Source organism: Microcebus murinus, chromosome 8 (assembly GCF_040939455.1).
Source record: "Microcebus murinus isolate Inina chromosome 8, M.murinus_Inina_mat1.0, whole genome shotgun sequence".
Taxonomy (NCBI): domain Eukaryota; kingdom Metazoa; phylum Chordata; class Mammalia; order Primates; family Cheirogaleidae; genus Microcebus; species Microcebus murinus.
This window is the reverse complement of record NC_134111.1, coordinates 29966353-29988190: the sequence shown is the minus strand read 5'-3', so window position 1 is coordinate 29988190 and position 21838 is coordinate 29966353. Positions and strand designations below refer to the sequence as shown.

Sequence of the window (21838 nt, the reverse complement as noted above, 5' to 3'; positions counted from 1 at the left end):
AAAACAAAATTGGAGTCAAGAAAAATTATAAATACAAGCAAACTATCAAGAGATGGGAAAAGAATACTGCAGATTATTAATATTAAGAAAAACACTAAAAATAATATTTTGAGGAACCAAGTTTGTATCATCTAGGGTTGTGTTCTTGTATAAGGTCAGACCTGATCTAAAGGCAGACCTCTTGTACAGATAATTCTTTAATGTCACTTCTCAGCTAAGCTATTACTAGTAGTATGACAATTGAAATCTTGAGATTGTCTTCTTTTAAGAGGACCTAAACTATCTATGATCTAAGGTAGAGTTCGCTATGCTTTAAAAATCATACAGATATACCAGGAAAAGCCATAATTTTAAAAATCTTTTTATGAAACCTAATAATTTAAAATGAGAATATTTGCTTTTTCCTTTTGTACAGAGATGCTGCAGTGACATAAGGAGCATATTGCAGATACAAATAGTATTTTATTTTTGAAAATAGTTTACCAGTTGTCCCAGTGCCTTTGTTGAATAATCCTTTTTGTCCTCACTAAGTCGTGATGCTACCTATTTTTTTGTAAACACAGCCTCTTTTCCTGGACCATTTATTTTGTGATAGTACTCCTCTACTTTGCTATTGGAATGATTAGCCCATCATTACTCATCCTTTTGAAAAGGTTTTTTAGCTTTTTAAAATTTTGTTCATTTTCAAATTTTCAAAACTATATGTAGTGGTCATACGAAGAGATGTATATGATATATCACAATATAACAGTGATAGTCTGTGTCACTAATTGAAAAAAATGAATGTAAGTATGTGGTTCAGAAATCTTTAAGAAAATATGAAGCTTTATAATTGAATAGTTTAAGGTGATATAATACTTTCTGAATATAACCATAAATCTGTTTTAGTAGTAATTATTAGTAGTAAATTATTAGTATTGATTTTTTTTATTACAAGCCCTAAGTTTCCTTAATAAGGACTTTGTGTACATAGCAACTGACAGATGAACTATCTCTTTTTAGCTTGATCTCATGGTATTATTTTTCTTATTTTTATTTCATGGTAACAAAGTAGTTTACAATATTTCATAGAAATATATATATTTAGGGCATGCCTTTTATAATCATTTAGCATTGTTCTGATATATATTTTTAAATAGCTTTTAATGGATTTTAATGATATTTAGTAGAGTAAATGTTAGAAAGATGTATGTGTACTGAGACATGAAGTTCATAAGGGGCCATAGTTCAGTGTGACATGTAGAGAAATATTTTTTTTAAAACTTATAATTTCTTTCTAAATTTTTATTAAAAGTTTGGATACATGATGGAGGGTGTGATCAGTCCTGGCTCTGGTGTCTTAGGAGTCAGAAATGACATGTTCTACTTCATCCTTTTATCTGAAAAGAATTTGGAAATTTGTTAATTAAAATGTGTTTATATTCTGTTTCTACCACACAGTTTATAAAAGAATATGGGCTTCTTGTTATCTTTTGCCTATTATTAAACATTTTATAAACTTTTTATATTTATTTAGTTAATAAATCATGCTTTAAAAGAACTCATGGAAATAGAAGAAGTGAGTGAAAATATATTACACGTTCACCTAAATGGTATGTCATCATTTTGTCATTGGGAATGATGTAAACTATGTGGGATTTTTATATTATGAAACTAAATTCACTTGTTTGTTTTAAGCCTATATTAATAATTAGATTTTGAAAGCTAAATCCATGTTCTATAAAGGAATCACATAAGGGCTCTGTTTTTTGTCTGTCTTTTCTTTTTCTTTAAGTAATACTACTAACCCTATGAAAAGTTGTTCTTTGACTCTACAAAATGTCTTTATTGCTGAGTTTTAAAAAGAAACTAATGTGAACCAACAAGGCTTTGATATTTTTCTTCCCAGTTAAATTAAAAAAGCATTGGAAAATATACATAACAGGAAGATTATCTGCTATATCAAATACATATTTCATTTCAATTAAATACTTTTAAATGGACTTTGTCTCAGGCCTGCTGCAGATCAATGATAAAATTGCCCTAAAGGAAATCACAAGGCAGTTAAATCTGGAAAATGTAGTTGGAGATAAAGTTTTTGTAAGTATCACTTATTATTAAATAAACTTCAAAGTAAAGTCCTTCTGAGAGGTTAGGAGGGGTTCAGAAATTCCAAGTTGAAATATGCAAGATTCTTTTCATAAAAATGTTTACTGTGTCAGGGTACATTTACTCATGATGTTTGGATTTTATTTTATAGTAGATTATACTAGCTATAAAAGAGCTAAGAAATTTACGTTTATATAGATATTATCTGAGTTTGTTCCACCCTGCATCTGTAAAATAAATACCCTGATTCTCTATTCTGGAAATAGATAAAAAATACATTTTTTAAAATACTATATTATAGCTGTATGAGACTTGGATGGCATGGGCATATTGGAAAATATGATGAATTTGAAGCTATAGTAGGTGGGTTTCAGTCTTGCCTTACTGAAAACCGTTTTACTACCTGGGAATTGTTGACTATGTATCTGAATTTCAGATTCCTCATGTGTTAAGTAGACGTTATTTTATTACACATACTTCACAGGATTATTCTAAAGAGGAAAGGACACAGTAAATAAATATCAATTAACTTTTAAAAAATACTTTGTGGATGGTAATGTGCTGTTCAAATGTCAGTTCTCTTACTATGTTTTCAGAAATTTATCCATGCCTCATTACCATAACAGCTTGGAGTCTCAGGACAGTGAACATCAATAACCTAAAAGAAACAGATTTGAAATGTCTATGAAACTTTTTATCTATTACCTAATATATAGGACCTAAGGAAAACATAATTTCATGATGAAATTACCTATTATACTGTTTATGCAGTTGAAGTGGGTTATATACATTCCATATTCATTTTCTGGTAACTAGTGACCATGAAGGGCTGTCACTCTAATTTTCTCTACTATGTGCTCTATATTGCAATGACACAGGCATAGTTGTGTAAGCCTTTAGCATTTAGGAATTTTATTCTTTAATAATTATCTATCAAAGTTGAGCCAAGCATATATTCCTCTTCTGTTGTCTGTAGTTCTTTGAATTACAAATTCAAAATGCCCCTTCTATCAGTCCCGTGTTCTACTTCCTGTTTAGAACATAATGTTGAAGCTAGTGTACTATTAGGCCAAAAGGTTCCTATTAAGTTGGCTCAGTTTGACTTTTGATTTCAAGTTGATCTGGCTAGGTGTTTCTGACACTTTTAAATGTATATATTCATATTGGATTTATATGAAATAATAAAAGGCACAGTTTATCATTCCATCCTAATCATCACTATTATCACCACCTATAACATTATTAGTTTAATTGCTTCACTATGTAAATTAGGCATTTGAGGCTCAGAGAGCATAATTAGCTTGTCTGTGGTCATAAAATGGCAGAGGTGGAACATAAGAACCTAAGTTACTTATGTAAGTATATTCTTAATGTCAGACATAGTAGCCTTTTACACAAAAAAGCTGAAAGACTAGCAACCTTTGAGAATTGACCACTGATTTTCTGACAGATTGTCTCTTTGAGCTTTTGTTATGTTATAGTAAATTATGGATAACATCTCTTGCCCTGTTTACTGTGGAAATAGTATTACCATGACAGCATACAGTTATGACAATATGTGAATGTTCTTTAAAAACCTATTTACTGTTTTATATTAGATCTCTCAATTGGAGATCTTTATATTAGATCTCTCAATTGGAACAAATGAGTAGATTTCTTTTCTTCTTTTTATCTCCTCAAATTTAAAGTTGGCTGTTTCTTTAAAAATCTGAATGAAATAAAAATTAATCACTTTAATGAAAAAATATTCTAATGGGCCTCTGCCCCAAATCTGAAACATCTGGATAATGCATCTACTACTCTGTTAAATTTTATCTAGAATATTTAAGTTGTATCCAGAAATGTTTTGGCTGTGTTTCAAATAAACATAGCCAAACTTGATATGATATATACAAAATCTTCCTTATAGTCTTGAATAGAGAGACTGTTATAGTAACTAATATTTCAAGCAGGTTTTTTCCTGCCTTTCCCTTTTGGATCTCATTTAAATTCATGGTCATTCTTTAGTGGTACAAATTAATTTGAGACTTGCAAGAGCCTGATGTATTTGACGACACAAAGTGGAATGCATTTCTAAGTTTCTAACTGTATTTAGAATATAGCAACTTTCCAAAACTACTTTTAAATAAATTTAACATTTTTACAGGTTTTGTCCAGAAAATTTCATATATGACATAGTTACTGCCATTTTCAGTGTTATGCCATCTCTACTTTTACATTTAAGTTTTAGATAGTAAGTATAAAGACTCTTGGCTGATTTTGGCCAATGACTAATTACTACAAAAAAATAGTGTCTATACAAAGAATCAGATAGCCCTATTTTACTCTTTATTTCACTAAACTTTTAGTCATGTTATCTTTTTTGTTATTCAGGGAAGTTTTGCTGAAAACCTTTCATTTCTTCTGGAAGCTTTAAAAAAAGGTAAATATTAACATATTTATCTGTATCAAAAGATATTTGTTTTAATTTTAATTTTCACCTGATTATAAAGGTAAAACATCCTTTTACAAAAAAACCCCTCAAACACAAATATAAAAAGAATAAAATGATCACTGTAATCCCACCTCCCATCGTTGTAATAGTGATTATCTTAATTAACATCTGGTTTCTTTTCTTTCTTCACCTGCAGCAAATCATCAATATAGATTTTAGATAGATATAACTTCTTTACAGATATAAAATTATTTTACCTATTTTATAATCAATAACTTTTGATTTGCATTATCATTTTAATGATTATTATATATTCTGTTTTGTAAGATGCTATAATTAATCAGCAGTTTGGGACTTCTGTTTCTAATTTTTTATAATTAGGAAGAAAGGATTAGATGATCGTCATGTATTTCTTGAGGTAAATTTCAATGAGTAGAAGTCTGGGTTAAAAAACACCATATTTAAAAGAGTAAATATTACGAAACTACCCTGGAAGTTTCACTTTCTAAACATATTTGAGAATACATTTTTCTTCACAACTTCAAAAATAATTAGTAGTTTTCATGTTTCCCAATCTTCTAGTTTAATTTTTGTAATTTTGTTCTTTGTTTAATATGCATAATTCTTATAGTGGTGATGCTCATCATTTCATATTGTTATCAACCATCGATATTTTCTGGCATACATATAGTCATGTGCTGCAAAGTGTTTCAGTGAGTGGTGGGCCACATATACAAAGGTGGTTTCATAAGATTGTAATACCATATTTTTACTATACCTTTTCTATGTTTAGATATATAATACATAACCTTTGTGTTATAGTTGCCTACAGTGTTCAGTTACAGTAATATGCTGTACAGGTTTGCAGCCTAGGAGCAATAGGCTACATCAGTAATACCAATAGCCTAGGTGTATATAGTAAGCATACTATGTAGGTTTATGTAAGTACACTCCATGATGTTTGCACAATGATGCCTGACAACACATTTCTCAGAACCTATCCCTGTCATTAAGCTATACCTGACTGTATTTCCTTTGGATCTTACTCTATTTTGGTGAGGTTTTGTGTCATACTTACTTACAGGAATTCTTGTGCTTATTTTTCTCTTCACTCAAAAGTTTGGTTTGGGGCCTGGTGTGGTGGCTCACGCCTGTAATCTTAGCACTCTGGGCGGCCAAGGCAAGTGGATCATTTGAGCTCAGGAGTTCGAGACCAGCCTGAGCAAGAGTGAGACCCGTTTCTACTAAAAAAAATAGAAAGAAATTAGCTGGACAACTAAAAAAAACAAATTTATATATATTAGCCGGGCATGGTGGCACATGCCTGTAGTCCCAGCTACTCGGGAGGCTGAGGCAGGAAGATCACTTGTGCCCAGGAGTTTGAAGTTGCTGTGAGCTAGGCGGATGCCACAGCACCTCAACTCTAGCCCAGGCAACAGAGTGAGACTCTGTCTCAAAAAAAAAAAAAAAAGGGGGGGGGGTTTGGTTTGGACTTTTATGCTGAACAGAAGTTTTAAATTATTCACAGTTACATTTATCGAGAATTTTTTTCTCTCCTTCAGATTATGAAAACATTCACCCATGTTTTCATTTAATACATATATTTGTAGTTTATAATTTGGTTGGAATTTATTTTGGTATGAGGTATAGAATGGGGATCTAAATTTGAATAAACCATTTTTCCCCTCCAACATATAATGCTATATTTTATCAAATTGTTATATAGGTCTGTTTATAGACTTTTGAGTAGTCCCTTTGATTTTGTACCAGTATTAAATCATTTAGCCTGTTATATTTGTTTTAGTATCCATTGGAGTAAGTCTCCTTAATGAGTTTCTTTTCACTTTTTAAATGTAAATGTAAGCCTTCAAACCTCAGTTAAGAGGGATTCTTCTATTAAGGTAGTTATCATTGTTGGAGTGAGAAAATATATTCAGAGAGTCATGTTGAACTTTTCCCTCACTGTTGAAATGCTAAAAATTGTGATTTAAAGGAGTTAAGTGGCTTTGAAGCAGTTTTGTTCATTAATTAAGTGACTCCTATTATATTTTAATCTCTAAATGTTTTGATTCTATGTAGGTATTGAAAAGTCTGTCAGTTTTGTAATGACTAAATGAGAACTATATTTATAGAATTATAAAAATAATCATCTCCAGTCATTTAAATGATTTTTTAAATGTTATGTCAACTACCAGAGTGTAATAACTAGAATGGTTAACTACTTGAGGGTGATGGAGGGTATCTTTATCTTGTGAATAAATTTTTTCTGTTGAGTGAGTATATATGCATCAGTAAATGTGCTTCCCCAAAGTAGGTTATCAATATGTTTTTCGAATTGAGTTTTAAAGACTGAAATACAGTAAATATTTTGGAAATTTAGGAAAGGTTATATAATTGCTTGTTAATTTAAAGCTTTTCTTTTATTGTAGGTGATCGGACTAGCAGTTGCCCGGTGATCTTTATATTAGATGAATTTGATCTTTTTGCTCATCATAAAAACCAAACACTCCTCTATAATCTTTTTGACATTTCTCAGTCTGCACAAACCCCAATAGCAGTTATTGGACTTACATGTAGATTGGTAAGTCTTTCTATTAAAAACATTGATTATAATATTTAAAAATTGAAGCTTAATTGTTAATGTAATTAGTCTTCTTTCAGTTATTCAGGTCATTATATTAGGCATTTTAACACTTTTGTTTCATCAATGCCTCATATATTTATCTTGCTTTTCAACTCAAATTGAGGAAAACAAGAAGACAGGTACTTTAAACACCCATAAACTAATACCTCCCTCCTCTCAAGAAAATCACTGAAGAAAAAATAATAGAAATCGGATTATGCTAATGAAATTAGTAATTTCTACATTAGCAAATAAAGAGGCAGGTAAATAATCTCACCACTATTTTATAAAAATTGATAATAGTTTATGCTTTTACATTGAAAATTCTTTCCATATTTTGAAAATGCTTGAAATCAACTTTAAATGATACCATCCCAACTTTCTTAAGTACATTATCTCCAGAAAGAGATTCAAGCAGTCATAGTAGATATTGGCTGCTTTATTCCATAGGGTATTTTAGAATTATTTTAACCCTAGTTTCAATGTCACTATCACTTTTCTTTATGAAGGTTCTATACATATTAAAACCTTGTGTACCTTTGGACAGTTACATAGGCCTTTCTGTGTTTACCTTCTTATACTCTTGTAGTCTTAAATGACCTTCCTGGATTCAGGTAAAACTGATATTTAAGAGTATCTTTGTTCATTTTGTATTGGTATAAACAGAATACCTGAGACTGAGTAATTTATAAAAAAAAGAAATTTATTGCCTCACAGTTTTGCAGGCCAGGAAGTTTAAGAGCATGGCACTGGCTTCCTACAAGGGCTTTCATACTGCATCATGACATGGTGGAAGGTCAAAGGGGTAGCAGGCATGTGGACAAAGAGACCAAGCAGGAAAGGGAACCTTGCTTTGTAACAACCTGTTCTCTCAGGAACTAAACCATTCCTAAGAGAGAGAGAACTCACTCTGGTGAGGTAGCGTTAATCTATTCATGAGGGATCCGCCTCCATGGCCCAGATACCTCCCACTGTTACACTGGCATATAAAACACAACATCAGTTTTGGTGGGGACAAACCACATCCAAACCATGTCAAAGAGTCACCCCCTTTCTCATACCATGACTGCCAAATCTCCATAGCTTTCTTCCATCCCCTGTTCCCCTAGAGCACACCCCCAATTCTTGGCAGACTTTTGTCAAGCCCGTTTGCTTATTCTCCTTTTCTACAGCTCTTTTTTTTTCTTTTTAAGAAAAGTGAAACTTTCCACTAAGTCATCTTTCAGCAGCCTTCCTTTCAGTGCTATTTTTCTGTGGAATGGCTGTCTCTGTACTTCCTTTCCTTGTGCTTTAGAGCTTATGATATATGGTGTCAAAATAAACTTCCTTCATAGAACATCTGGCTGGTACTCCACATATTTTTATTCCTTCTTGCCAAACCCACCAGGCTATCCCAGGCATAAAAGAAGCACTCTCCTTATTACTAAAAAAAAAAAAAAAAAATCTTCCTTTGGATGGAAGTAGCAGTGGCAAATATTACTGGGTCAGTGAAGGACCAAATAAAAAAATAAAAGGTCAGTAGCTTAGCAGTGTTTTCAGGTGTTCTTTTTTCTGTACGTATAATTTTCTAACTGTGTAGTTCTTTCAAGTGTAGTTTATATCTATATATCCTTGTTTATAGGGAGAGATAGAGTAGTGACTTTGCCAGGAAGCAGCTTCTTTCCCAGTGGAAGAAATTTCTTTTTTTTTTTTTTCCTTTATTTTAATTTTTTTGATGTTCCCTCTATCCCCACATTGCCAACTTATAATTATTATCCACCACTAAAACATTTACTTCTATCTTTTTCTTTTCATTCCCAAGTTCAGGCTCTTCATTGTTGCTTGCATAGAATATTATTTCTGCTGCCTTTCTACCTATGTTGGTGACCCAGAACTTCTTTTTTTTTTTTTTTTTTTTGAGACAGAGTCTCGCTTTGTTGCCCAGGCTAGAGTGAGTGCCATGGCGTCAGCCTAGCTCACAGCAACCTCAAACTCCTGGGCTCGAGTGATCCTTCTGCCTCAGCCTCCCGGGTAGCTGGGACTACAGGCATGCGCCACCATGCCCGGCTAATTTTATATATATATATCAATTGGCCAATTAATTTCTTTCTATTTATAGTAGAGACGGGGTCTCGCTCTTGCTCAGGCTGGTTTTGAACTCCTGACCTTGAGCAATCCACCCGCCTCGGCCTCCCAAGAGCTAGGATTACAGGCGTGAGCCACAGCGCCCGGCCTCAGAACTTCTTAATAGTAAATAAATATTATATATGATATTCCTGTCTCTGAACATCACATCCTTCTCTTTTAATTCTCATACTAGCTCTGTTCTTTTCTTTGACCTTAAAATAAAAATATAATAAAAATATTCTAGATTTTTCACTCTTCCTACCTCAAGCAGTTAATCTTTCCTGTCCTCCTTCCCAAACTATGTAATCCTATTTTGATCATTAGAATTTTTTCCTCTATATCTAGGTTATTAGGATATCTTAAATGATCATATTTCTAGGCCTCACTACACTTCTTTTTAAGAAGTTTTATTGTAGAAAATTTCAACAATATCCATAGGAAATAATAATACAAGGAGCCTCCAGTCTTCTTTCCACTCATTGCCTAATTTCAACAATTACCATACACTAGTTTTATTTACCCTCTAATATCTCCTTCCTCCTCTGTGTTAGTTTGAAGCAAAAGCCAGACATTATATCATGTTATCAGTGTTTCAGAATGTATTTTCAGAAAATAAGGACTCCTTAAAAAATATATTTCCCTAATAAAATTGTTATGCCTTAAAAATTAGAAATAATTCCTTTAATCAAATATATCACTGTTCATATTTAGGGGTGGGGGTTTTAATGACAGCCTTATTGAGATATAATTTACATATCATACAGTTCATTCATTTAAACTATACAATTCATTGGGTTTTTTTATATTCATAGAGTTGTGCTTTTATCACCACAATCAATTTAAGAGCCCCTTACCCTTTAGCAGAGTCCCCCCCATTCCATTTTCAACCCTAGGCAGCCGTTAATCTACTTTCTTTCTGTCTCTATGATAATTTGCCTTTTGTGGACATTTCACATAAATTGAATCATGTAACAGTCTTTTGTGACTGCCTTCTTTCCGTTAGCATAATGTTTTCATGGTTGATCTGTATTGTAGCATATATCTGTTCTTCATTCCTTTTTGTTGCCACATAATCCATTATGTAGATGTACCACACTTTGTTTAAACATTCATCAGTTGATGGACATTGATTCTTTATTTTTTTAAGGTATTATGAATGATACTGCTGTAAACATGCATGTACGCTTTGGGACATATAATTTCATTTTTCTTGGTTGTATACTTAGGAGTGTAATTATTAGGTAATATGATAACTTTATGTTCCATAATACATTTTGAAAGATTGCTCAAGTTCAGTATTAAAAAGAGATTTGAGAAGGACAAATTTTATCTATATGAGTTAAGAGGACAACTTACCTGTTAAATTTTTGATATCTGGAATAGTTTGAATGCATATCAGCTTTGTGAAAATATTACCTTCATTTAAGAAAACTTTGTATGTCCTTATAACTAGTACATATTAATTATCTTTTAGTTTCTAGTGTTCTTTGATAGTAAATGAGTCCTAATTTCTTCTTAAGGAAAAATACAAATACAAGTAGTTTTTTAAAAATATCACTATTAAAAAAAAAAAGATGAATACTTACCAATTTCATGCTGTATTTTTGCCAGTTTTTTTTCCTATGGTTGGTTCCTTCTGCCCATGATGCTCCAGTTTAAATTGGTAGATAGTTTAATAAACTGAACTTTTCTCCATTACACATCCTGTTGCTTCTTTGTTATATAAAACCACGAAGAAGTTTAAATTTTCACAAATGTAATAAGTCTCACTGTGTTTTATTATCTTAATTTTTTATCAGAATTCTTCATAGAATGTATGAAATTTCTTATTGAAACTCTTGATGTTTTTGTGGCATATAACTTCAGTAATAGTCACAATTTTTTTAGTAATCATTTTAGGTCTTAGAATGTTACAGATTAGCTGAGAATAACATGCTAGGAAAAAGGCCTGGCATCACCAAGCCTACAGATGCCTAGAAGGGGATTATGTAGTTTACATAAATTTTTTTAAATGATTGTGTATATAGAATAAGCATTACTAATTATAAGTGGTAGTTTACTTATACCTCAAACATTGGTTGAAAAAAAATTTCTTAACATGCCTCTTACAGGAATTTCTATTGTTTTTAAGGATATTTTGGAACTCTTGGAAAAAAGAGTGAAGTCACGATTTTCTCACCGGCAGATACACTTAATGAATTCATTTGGTTTTCCACAGTATGTAAAAATATTTAAAGAACAATTATCTCTACCTGCAGAATTTCCAGACAAGCTTTTTGCTGAGAAGTGGAATGACAGTGTTCAGGTAACTTACCGGCAAAAATGTCAGTGTACTTATGTGTCTGTTATATGATATAAAGCCATTAAAATAACAAATTAAAAAAATTTAAGTTAACACAAAGTTTCTAATGTTGACAATGATATAAAACTGCAGGAATGCAAATTATACACCTTTTTTTGTATTTTCTTCTTAGAAAAGACAGTCGAAATGTTCTATCTCATAAATTCTCTCTCTTAAAAGAACATAAGCTTTAGGACTTATGTCAGTAGTTTCATGTATTTTACAAGGTTAGCAATATACTATGTTAGTGGATCATGAGTATCCTGCGTGGATTTTTTATTCCCCTACTTCTCATATACAACTTGAGCTTTTATCTCTTTGGGTTAGGTAACAGGCAATCTGGGCTGTGGCACCTCTGGTTATATTTTCTACATTGATGAATACTATCTTGGGAGTCCCAGAAGACCTGAGGGACTTAGATATAAAGGCAGGTTCACATGTTGTTTTAAACATTTACTAAACCTTTTAGACTCTGTAAATTTACTTGCACTTATGATGAACAGTCTTGCCTTTTCACACCGTTGTTATATCAACTCAGCACCCCAGCCATCAGTTTATTCTCATGCTGACAAGAAGTTTCAGTAGGAGGGAGTATATTTGTTAGTATATGTTTAATAACATAATTGAAAAACAATATTACTGAATAAGTCCCTCATAGAATCTTTAAAATATATTGGCCTCGTGAAAGTGAAAAATAATATAGAGTCCTTGGTTCTGAAGGAATTGTGAAAAACTGATCTATAATATTAAAATGCTAATAAGTATGGATGATTAGTTCTCTGAATAGAATTACACAGTCTAGATCCACTGGCTCTAAAAAAAGGATTATTTTATGTTAAAGCAATAATGTTAGATTATGTTCTTTTTACCATAAAATCTTAAAAGCAGTACTAAATTAAAAGTGAGAATTTTGCATTTATTTTACTCCTTAATGATTCTTGTTTTGATTATAAAATACTGTCTGCTCATGTAAGCACTACTAATTTTTTTTTTTTTTTTTTTTTTTTTTTTTTTGAGACAGAGTGTCACTTTTGTTGCCCAGGCTAGAGTGAGTGCCGTGGCGTCAGCCTAGCTCACAGCAACCTCAAACTCCTGGGCTCAAGCAATCCTCCTGCCTCAGCCTCCCAAGTAGCTGGGACTACAGGCATGCACCACCATGCCCGGCTAATTTTTTGTATATATACTTTTAGTTGGTCAATTAATTTCTTTCTATTTTTAGTAGAGACGGGGTCTCGCTCAGGCTGGTTTCGAACTCCCGACCTCGAGCAATCCGCCCGCCTCGGCCTCCCAGAGTGCTAGGATTACAGGCGTGAGCCACCGCGCCCGGCAGCACTACTAATTTTAACACGTCATTTTTTTTAAATCATAAAAGTTCATTGAACTAAATTTAATCAGTGCACCAGAATATATGGTAAGGAGTGGAAGCTTCCTATATAGCCATACCATTTTCCGTCCTTTTACAATAGAGTAATTATTTGGTTTATGACATTGCAGAGTTCACATACATACTGAATTTGTTCCTTTTACATAAATGGCTCAAACCTTATGTATTATTCTATTTTAGTTTTTTACTGTGCTCTGATTGATAATTCCCTATTGGTTTTTCCTGAAAGAGCTATACATAATTATAGATAAAAATAGTGGAATTAATCCTTAAAATTCAGATATTGTGCCTTGATATAATTAGGTATGGATCCTCCTTTCCAATCACCTTGCCAAATTAATCTTGCCAGAAAATAAGAACTTTCAGCTAAGTCAGACAAGTTTTCTTTGATACTGTTTCTAATTATAGGATTCCATTCGATAGGAGCACTGTCTTTATAGTTGTTACTCCCATATTGTTGCCTCTTACCTGGGTCTGGAATCAGTCAGACCTGGATCTTCAGCCTCTATATCCACTTTTCAGTGCTACACAGATTTTTACCTTCTATAACTCCTGAAGTGATTGTCTTACTCTAATATGTTTTAGAGACTCAGATGTAGTCTTTCACAGTATTAAATATCTGTGCTCTCCCAGGGCTTTTATTATATCCATACTTCTTCACTTTAACTTTTTTCCTAAGGTGATTACATGGCCCAGGGTGCATTGTACCATCATTCATCTTCTGTCCTTCCTTCCCAGCTATGTTAACATTCTGAGCATTTAAAAGTGGGTATATAGATAAAAAGGATGATGGAGTATTAATGTAACTCTGGATCACATAGACAGTGGTAGCCATGTGGCTTAACCCTAATTTTTAGGACTTTTGTTGCAGACCCTGTATCCCCCAAACTTAGGGCCAGGTGGTTAGGAATGAATGTGAGTGCTATCCTATCATCTTTTTGACAGTCTTGCAGTTCAGTTTCAGAAGGTAGAACTGGCATCACTGGGGTTTGTGTCTTTTAGTTCTAACATTTTCTTCTCTATGCCTATCATCTTGTGCCACCTCCCTTTGGTATGCTAATACATGAGCTTCACTTGAAACATCTGTCAGCACCATGGCCAGAGTCCCTGTCCTGTGGAGAATGGGTGGTGACTACATTAAGGGAGCTATTCTTTCTCTCAGTGCTGGCTATCCAGCTGGTTGTTTACATTGCAGTGCAAAAGTGGTGATACAGATAACAGGTCACCTGTGGAATCTCATCTGAGAAACATCTTCAGGATAGGGTTGAACTTGAACGTTCTGCTTAATTTGAACATTTGGTTTATTCCTACCTCCAATGAGTCAAATAAGTAAGCAGAGTAAATTCTATTTTAGCCTGGCAGTATATGAGAAATTCCTGGAAAAGAGCATATGAAAGAATCATAGCTAATTCTCCTCAGAGGAAATCCCCCAAAGCTAAGTTCAAATGATTATTGATAATAGCCGTTCCCTCAAATAGTTTATAGTGTTTGAATCAAAGTGGAATTAAAAAAGTAATGAGAGAGGTTAGACAGATTTTTTTTGTTATTGTTTTGTTTGATTTAATGGCTCACATATAAATAATGTAGACTTTTTTTTTATTTTTTTATTTTTTTGTTTACCTCCAAAATGACCAATAGAATGTAGATCTTTTTTAAAGCAGATTAAATAATTTAGAAGCAAGAAGGTGATAGCTTTCAGAAAGAAGAGGAAAGTTGGAGTCAGACCACTAAAAATAAAGAGGTAAACGCAGGAAGGCAGAGTGTAGAATAACAACCCTGTGAAGCATCATGTTAAAGAAAGGCAAATACAATGTTTTTTAAAAATGAAATTTTTGCAGAGAAAATTTCTTCCATCAATTATTTTTATCCCAGGTGATTTTCTTTACATTTCTAAAGTCCTCTGAGTTTACTGTATCAGCTTATAAGTGACTTGATAGGAGTAAAAGATTACAGAAGCTGAGATGATAGTTTGCCTATGATATTTAGTTATATATTTCTTAAATTTCTTCCATAGTGAAATTTGAAAACTGGAAAAAATAATTTTATTTCCAAAACATTTTTTATTTATATTATTAATTTGCTTTATTATTTTATGCTCATCCATATTTGACCTTGTTTATGACAATAGTCCCTGGAATCCCTGTAAAATACGAAAAGAATACTAAAAACAATATCAAGGGAGTAGGAAGTATAACTGGGATGATATCTTTACTAACAGCATGAAATTTTATTCCAGTAGACTACAACTTCTGAATTTGAGTCTCCTTAATGATGGAAAAAGTAAAGTAAAAAAGTAAAGTAGTTATAGCTCTGGAAAATATAGAAATGCTTAATTTTCTATTTTTTTTTAAATAAGAGGATCTTTATTTCATGTAGATGATATTTGAAAAGTAATGTTAATCTTCATAAAGCCCTTCTTGGCTCTGCCACCTCTGGATTTACTCTCCTTTTATCTAATCTTTCCCTCCATGCCAAATATTCCTCACCTTCTATTTAATCCTAATTCGTTGAAGTCAGTTGGCTCTTTTCGATAGGCTCACTGCTTTCTCAAAGGGCCAGATTGATCTCTGAATTTCTAAAAGCCAGGAGCTTCTTCTCAAAGTATATCTCCATTTTACAAAATTATTTACATTGTTGAATACCACTTCCCTCTTGAAATTTTCTACCCTTACTTTCTGGATCACTGCTATCTCTTGGAGACTCTTCTAGTCTTTAGTGTCTTTCTTACTTAGCTCGTCTTTTTTATACCTGCTACTTAAAAATTGATAATCCAAGATTCATTTCTTGTCTACATCTCAGTCTTTATGGGCCATTCTATGCCCTATGCATCATCTTTAATTTTTTTTCCTTCTCCCTTTAAATCCTATCTTCTCCTTTCCCCTCCGCAACAGTTAATTTTCTGCATTTTATAAATGTTGAATTTGTCTTTCCACCACTCTGATAATTCAGACCTTCCTTGCCTCTTTTATGGACAATTGCAATTGTCTTCAATTAGTTTTTCCTGCCTTTATCTTTCCGTACAGCCCCTTGCCAATAACTGAAACTTAAGTATGTGACTACTCATTTTCTGTCAATATGCCATGATCTTCCTTCATTCCTTATACTATATCCCTTAATTGGAGTGCCCTTCACTTAGTCTATTTACTCCTACAGGTTAAGCGTTCTTTGTAATACTTTACCTTGTTTTCCCAGGTACAGTAATTCGTTCTCTTGTGTTTTGTTGCATTTTGTTCATCCCACTAATGTGACTTTATAGCTTCCCTTATTTGAGTCGAAATTTTGGGGTAGCAAGAATTATGTTTTATCATTGTATTTGTTGAATTAATGTAAAGGGATAAGAACAAAATTAGGATACTAGAAATTTGATTTTGATTTTAGTATTCTATAAGTAAGAGCAACATCTATTTAATAAAAAATTAATATCACGTAGAGTTAATAAGATACACCGCCCACTAAGGTACAGATTATGTTTAGATTTTAAATTGCATTGTTCCTCAATTTTGTTTTGATTTTTTTTTCTTTAGTGTCTCTCAGAAGATAGAAATGTGCGAGAAGTACTACAGAAGCATTTCAATGTCAGCAAAAACCTGCGGTCATTACATATGCTATTGGTTTGTATTAGTTATGATTTTCTCATTTTTTTCTTTTACCAGATAATTAAGCGTTGATGGTAATTAATTAAACCTATAGATAAATTTTGGGAGAATTGATATGTTTACTACATTGAGTGTTCCGATCTCTGAATATGGTACATATCTCTTTTTAGTTAGATACTTTGATCAGCGTTTTATAATTTTTACTATTCAAATCCTGTAATTGTTTAGCATATATAACTAAGTATTTCATTTTCTTTGGAGCAACTAAATAGCATTTTTTAATTTTCGCTTTAGCATGTTCATTGTTAGAGTATCAAAATGTGATTGATTTTTTTATGTTGACCTTAAATTCTATTATTTTACTGAATTCATTCTAAACTCACCTATTCCAGGTGAGTTTAGAATAAATTTCCTGTTTAGACAATTACATTTTTCAAAAACAGAGGCAGTTTTATTTTTTCATTTCTAATCTGTATACCATTTATTTCTTTTTCATGCCTTATTCCAATGGCTAGAATTTCTAGGGCTATGTTGAATTAGAGTAATGAGACTGGACACCCTTTCTTGTTTCCAATATTCAGAGGAAAGCAATTCAGTCTTTTACCATTAAGTATGATGTTAGCTGTAGGTTTTAAATACAGGCTCATTATCAAATTGAGATAATCTCCTTGTATTTCTAACTTGCTGAGAGTTTATTATGAATGAGTATTGGATTTTATCAAATGCCTATTCTGGGTCAGTTGATATGATCATATAATTTCTCTTTAGCCTATTGATACGTTGGATCACATTGTTTTTTGCTTGTTGAATCAGCCTTGCAGGCAAGGAATAAATCCCACCTGGTCATGTTCTTTCACCCATTATATAATATCTTAAGCTTAAACAGTGTCAGGAGATTCTTAATTGTTCTGAAAATTAAAGAACTTCATTCATTAAGAGTATTTGGTATTAGACTAATATTTCCAGAAAATTATTTATGGCAAATACCTTTCAAAGAGAAAATAGTTTTGGTTTTATGAGTTTCTTGTCACTTTCAATAATAATAATATAATAATAATGATAATAATAATAATAGAAGCTACTATCTATTGACCAGCACATGAGCCATGGACTGTACTTTACCTACATTATATCTAACCTTTGCAATAGTCTTATTTTTCATCCCTGGGTGTTTATATTTTTATCCTTGAAGAAATGGAGGTTCTTCCAGGTTAAATAACTTGCCCAGGGTTATACAGCTAGTAGATGGCAAAGTCGGGACTCGATCCAAGGCTCTCTGGCTTCAAACTTGTGTCCTTTACTGTGTGGTTTTGCCATTTTTATTTCCAAATTCTCTTTTCCCATTCCTGTTTTTGCTGAGGAAATTTAAGTCTTTTTATTCCTGTATACGTTCCCTCTCCCATCCACCAAAAGTTCACTGCCATTTTCAGCAACAGCTGTCTTTATGATGAAGGAATTTGGAGAGTAAGAATTTTTAGAGTAGGAATACATTTATATATCCATGCCATTATTCTGAGAAAATATCTCTGCCTCAATATTGTTAACATGAACAACCATTATTGTGCCAGTTTTCTGTCACATTTTTAATTCGTGATCATGCATTATATAATGGCTTGTTTTTTATTAGTAAGATTTCATTTTGGTGGGTTGCTTGCTCATATTCTTACATCATCCCTTTATTGATTATCTTTGTATTACTATGGAAGCTCTTTGTATGTTAGAGATTTACAGCCTCTCTGGAAACTAGGTAAATGTGAGTAAGTAAATGCTTCAATGAATTTTTTTTTCTGCCAGTCTGGTGGGTGTCAAAGGTCATAAGTCTGATGTATAGTTCTGTGACTATTAAAATTTATTGCTGCTGGCAGAATTAATATATATAGTGCTTTGGAGAGCAATCTGGGAAATTGGATAACTGGAGAAACTCAGATGCATCAGAAGACCATGTACAAATTATTGCAGACTTGTTTATAATTGCAAAAAAAAAAAAAAAAGAAATGACAGGTGTCCATCAATAGTAAATGAATAATTTTGGGTATATACAAAGGAATACAACAGAAAAAAAATGAATAAACTAGAATTGACACCTCAAAATGGATAAAATCTAATAGATGTTCATTGAAAAGAGAGTTGTAAAAGTACAATATAGTATTTAAATAAAACTTTAAAATTAGTCTGTTTTAGCTAGGGTTGCATACATATATAATAGAAGTGTGAAGTGTAGTAATTATAAAGACACGCATGGTTGTTTTATTTGGGAAAGAGTAGAGTCTAATCAGGGGAGGAGACAGGAGCTTCAACTCTGAAAAGGGGAAAGTGGTCATGGATATTCAAATTATTATTCTCTGTTACCTTTTTGTTTGTTAAAAAATATTTCATAATAAAAGGAGAAAGGGAAGGAGTACTGGAGACCTGAGTCCCAACCAGTAAAAGAATGAAGGACAAGGATTGCCATATTCTTCTGTTCAACTAAGGCACCTGCAGCCTGGTTAAAGTGGTGGAGGAGAGAGTTTCTAGAATAAGTATGTCCCAACTAATTGCATGGTATATACTTATACCAAGAAATTATTTATTGTTTACCTGAAATTGAAATTTAATCAGATGTTATACACTTTTATCTGCTAACCCTAAATGACAAAATTTAACTTTTATGAAAAATACATATCAAAGAAATAAAGGAATCTTCAGATACTTGAGTGGCAACCCTGGTCCGGGAGCTGTATTAGTTTTGTGGAAATTAAATGAAAAGTACATTAAAAGTGGACTGTGTTTTCAAAGATAGTTGTTTGTGGGTATAAATTTGTTGTGGGTTGTTTTTTGGTTTTGGGGTTTTCTTTGGTACAATTGAATATCAAATAGCTAACTTTTATCTTACACTAACCTTGGCTGATTGATGGATTGGTAAAAATGTTTACAAAAGGCATAGATCTGCCTTTTTGGCTTATATCTGGAGTTTTGATTAGTATTCTTACTTTTAGCTTTCTCCTCCTTGTCCTACTCCTTTCTTAGATGGTCTTCTGTTGAGGAATAAGTAAACAAGACAAGCAAATGAGAAGGGAAAGGGAGAGCAGCAAGAACATTTTTTATGCTTTACATGTATAGGGTTATGTGGCATATGAATTGAAACATACTATATTTTAATAGAGCTAAATTTGAGAATACCTTTCCCAATCATTGATAGTTACTCTCTCCTAAGATTAGGCTATGTGATTTAAGAAGTTTTGAAGTTTTGTAAGAAGTAATATCTCCAAAATGCTCAAATGCATGTGTAATTGTTTTTCTCAATTGCATTTCCCTAGATGCTTACTTTAAATCGAGTAACAGCATCACACCCATTTATGAGTGCCGCAGATCTCATGGAGGCAAACCAGTTGTGTAGCATGGACTCTAAAGCAAATATCGTACATGGTGAGAAACCTGCTTTATTAGTTTTTTGTTTGTTTGTTTAAAAGTGTGAATTTAGTTAATGGGATGTTTTTCAAAATTATAGTTAACATTGGCCATAGTGCTTTTATATATAGGCATAGTGCTGTGTATACAGAATACTTTATACAGCCTTTAATTCACTACTTTAAAAGGCATTATCACTGCCATTTAAAATGAAAGAAACTTGATACTTCCTCTCTTGCCACATGAGAATCCAGGTAAATACTGTATTGCTGATGTTCTCATGGCACCAAGTGATACTGAAAAGCATTCATTAGAAAATCTAAAACTACATTATGTGGCTTAAATTATCTTTCTAGTGGACAACAGTACCCTAAAATAAAGTCCTCAAATTTTAAAACCCCATGCCTCATCTAGTTCCCCAAACTTTTTCTGTATGCCCTCACAGGCCAGTGAGATTTTGTCCTTTAATAGCTTTTAGCCATTTGGGGTTCACTATCCCTTTTGAGAATCTGAGGAACCTTTCTCCAGGAAAAAAATGCACAAGTAATTTTGGATATAATTTCCAGGGATTTTGGGGTTTTCTGAATAAATTCTACCCAAGGGCCCAGTGTAATTTAAAGTCACATAATAATTGCAGTTTCTGATTATTGTTTACTGTGGGCTATGTGGTCAAAAAGAAACTGCTTAACATCATTCCCCCTCAAAACCATGATCTTTCACTATTTTTCTCTTTGGGCAACATTTATTTCAATCTTATGTATTATTAAGATAAAACTCATTGTTTGTCTCCCTTTTACTATAGGTCTATCAGTCTTGGAAATCTGTCTTATAATAGCAATGAAACATTTAAATGACATCTATGAAGAGGAGCCATTTAATTTTCAAATGGTCTATAATGGTAAGATGAGGCTTTGGTAGTTTCCTTCTGACTCTCCTCTGCTGCTTATTTGAGCATACTAATGTTGTCATTGCTTTCTATCCAGAGTTTCAGAAGTTTGTTCAAAGGAAAGCCCATTCTGTTTATAATTTTGAGAAACCTGTAGTCATGAAGGTAAGTTTTAGTTTGCTTTTATTTTTCTGCAGATAAGTATATTTTTTACATCCAGTTTGATTACATATCAAAGTTGTACTTCCATTAATTTTTTAAACATTAGGTATTTGTTGTAGGGATTTTTTCCAAAAGAGACAAAAAATTATCTAAAAATGAAATATTTGCATAATTCTGAGGAAGCAGCCAATTAATTTTTACAGTTTGCAGAGGTATACTGCCCTCTGCTGTCTGTTCATAGCACTTGCATCTTGTAAAGAACTTAATACCACAGTCTGTCAAACCCATCCGTATACTTTCCAACACAAGGATTGGTTTTATAAGCTTAGCAGTAAAAAGACACAAAATGCAGATTAATGCATTAAGAAACTTACAGGATAAAATCTCATTGGCCCATGAGGGCATATAGAGAAAGTTTGAGGGGTAGGTGAGGTACATATTTTAAAACTTGAAGACTTTTATTTTAGGGTATCTTTCTCCACTAAAAAGACAATAAGCCACATAAGGTAGTTTTAGATTTTCTAGTAGCTGTAAGAAAGTAAAAAAAAAAGGTGAAATTAACTTTGATATTATATTTAACTCAGTATATAAAAAATACTGGAAATTATTAATGAAGTATTTTCCTTTATCTTCTTTTTGCATTAAGTCTTTGAAATTTGCTACAGCACATCTCAATTCACTAAATATACATTGGAAATACTGGTTCTTTTAGGTTCCATAAAATATATAGCTGAAAAAGTAAATTTTATATTTTAAAATTGTTCCAAACGTACTTGAACTTTTCTAAGTGGACCCAGTATCAGTTTTTAAGTTTAAATTTAAATAAAATTA

At 32.4% G+C, this 21838-nt stretch overlaps 1 protein-coding gene across 10 annotated transcripts in view; it reads left to right on the top strand.

The window, feature by feature from the left end:
• The window catches only part of ORC4 (origin recognition complex subunit 4), an 87541-nt gene that overhangs the window by 61082 nt on the left and 4621 nt on the right, over nt 1–21838 (top strand). For all 10 annotated transcript variants that reach the window (XM_076005511.1, XM_012744777.3, XM_012744778.3 and 7 more), the window contains 9 exons: nt 1517–1592; nt 1994–2079; nt 4462–4510; nt 6952–7103; nt 11383–11556; nt 16501–16587; nt 19869–19977; nt 20762–20857; nt 20943–21010. In XM_076005511.1, coding sequence (XP_075861626.1) covers nt 1517–1592; nt 1994–2079; nt 4462–4510; nt 6952–7103; nt 11383–11556; nt 16501–16587; nt 19869–19977; nt 20762–20857; nt 20943–21010 — 897 coding nt within the window. The remainder of the gene's footprint in view (nt 1–1516; nt 1593–1993; nt 2080–4461; nt 4511–6951; nt 7104–11382; nt 11557–16500; nt 16588–19868; nt 19978–20761; nt 20858–20942; nt 21011–21838) is intronic.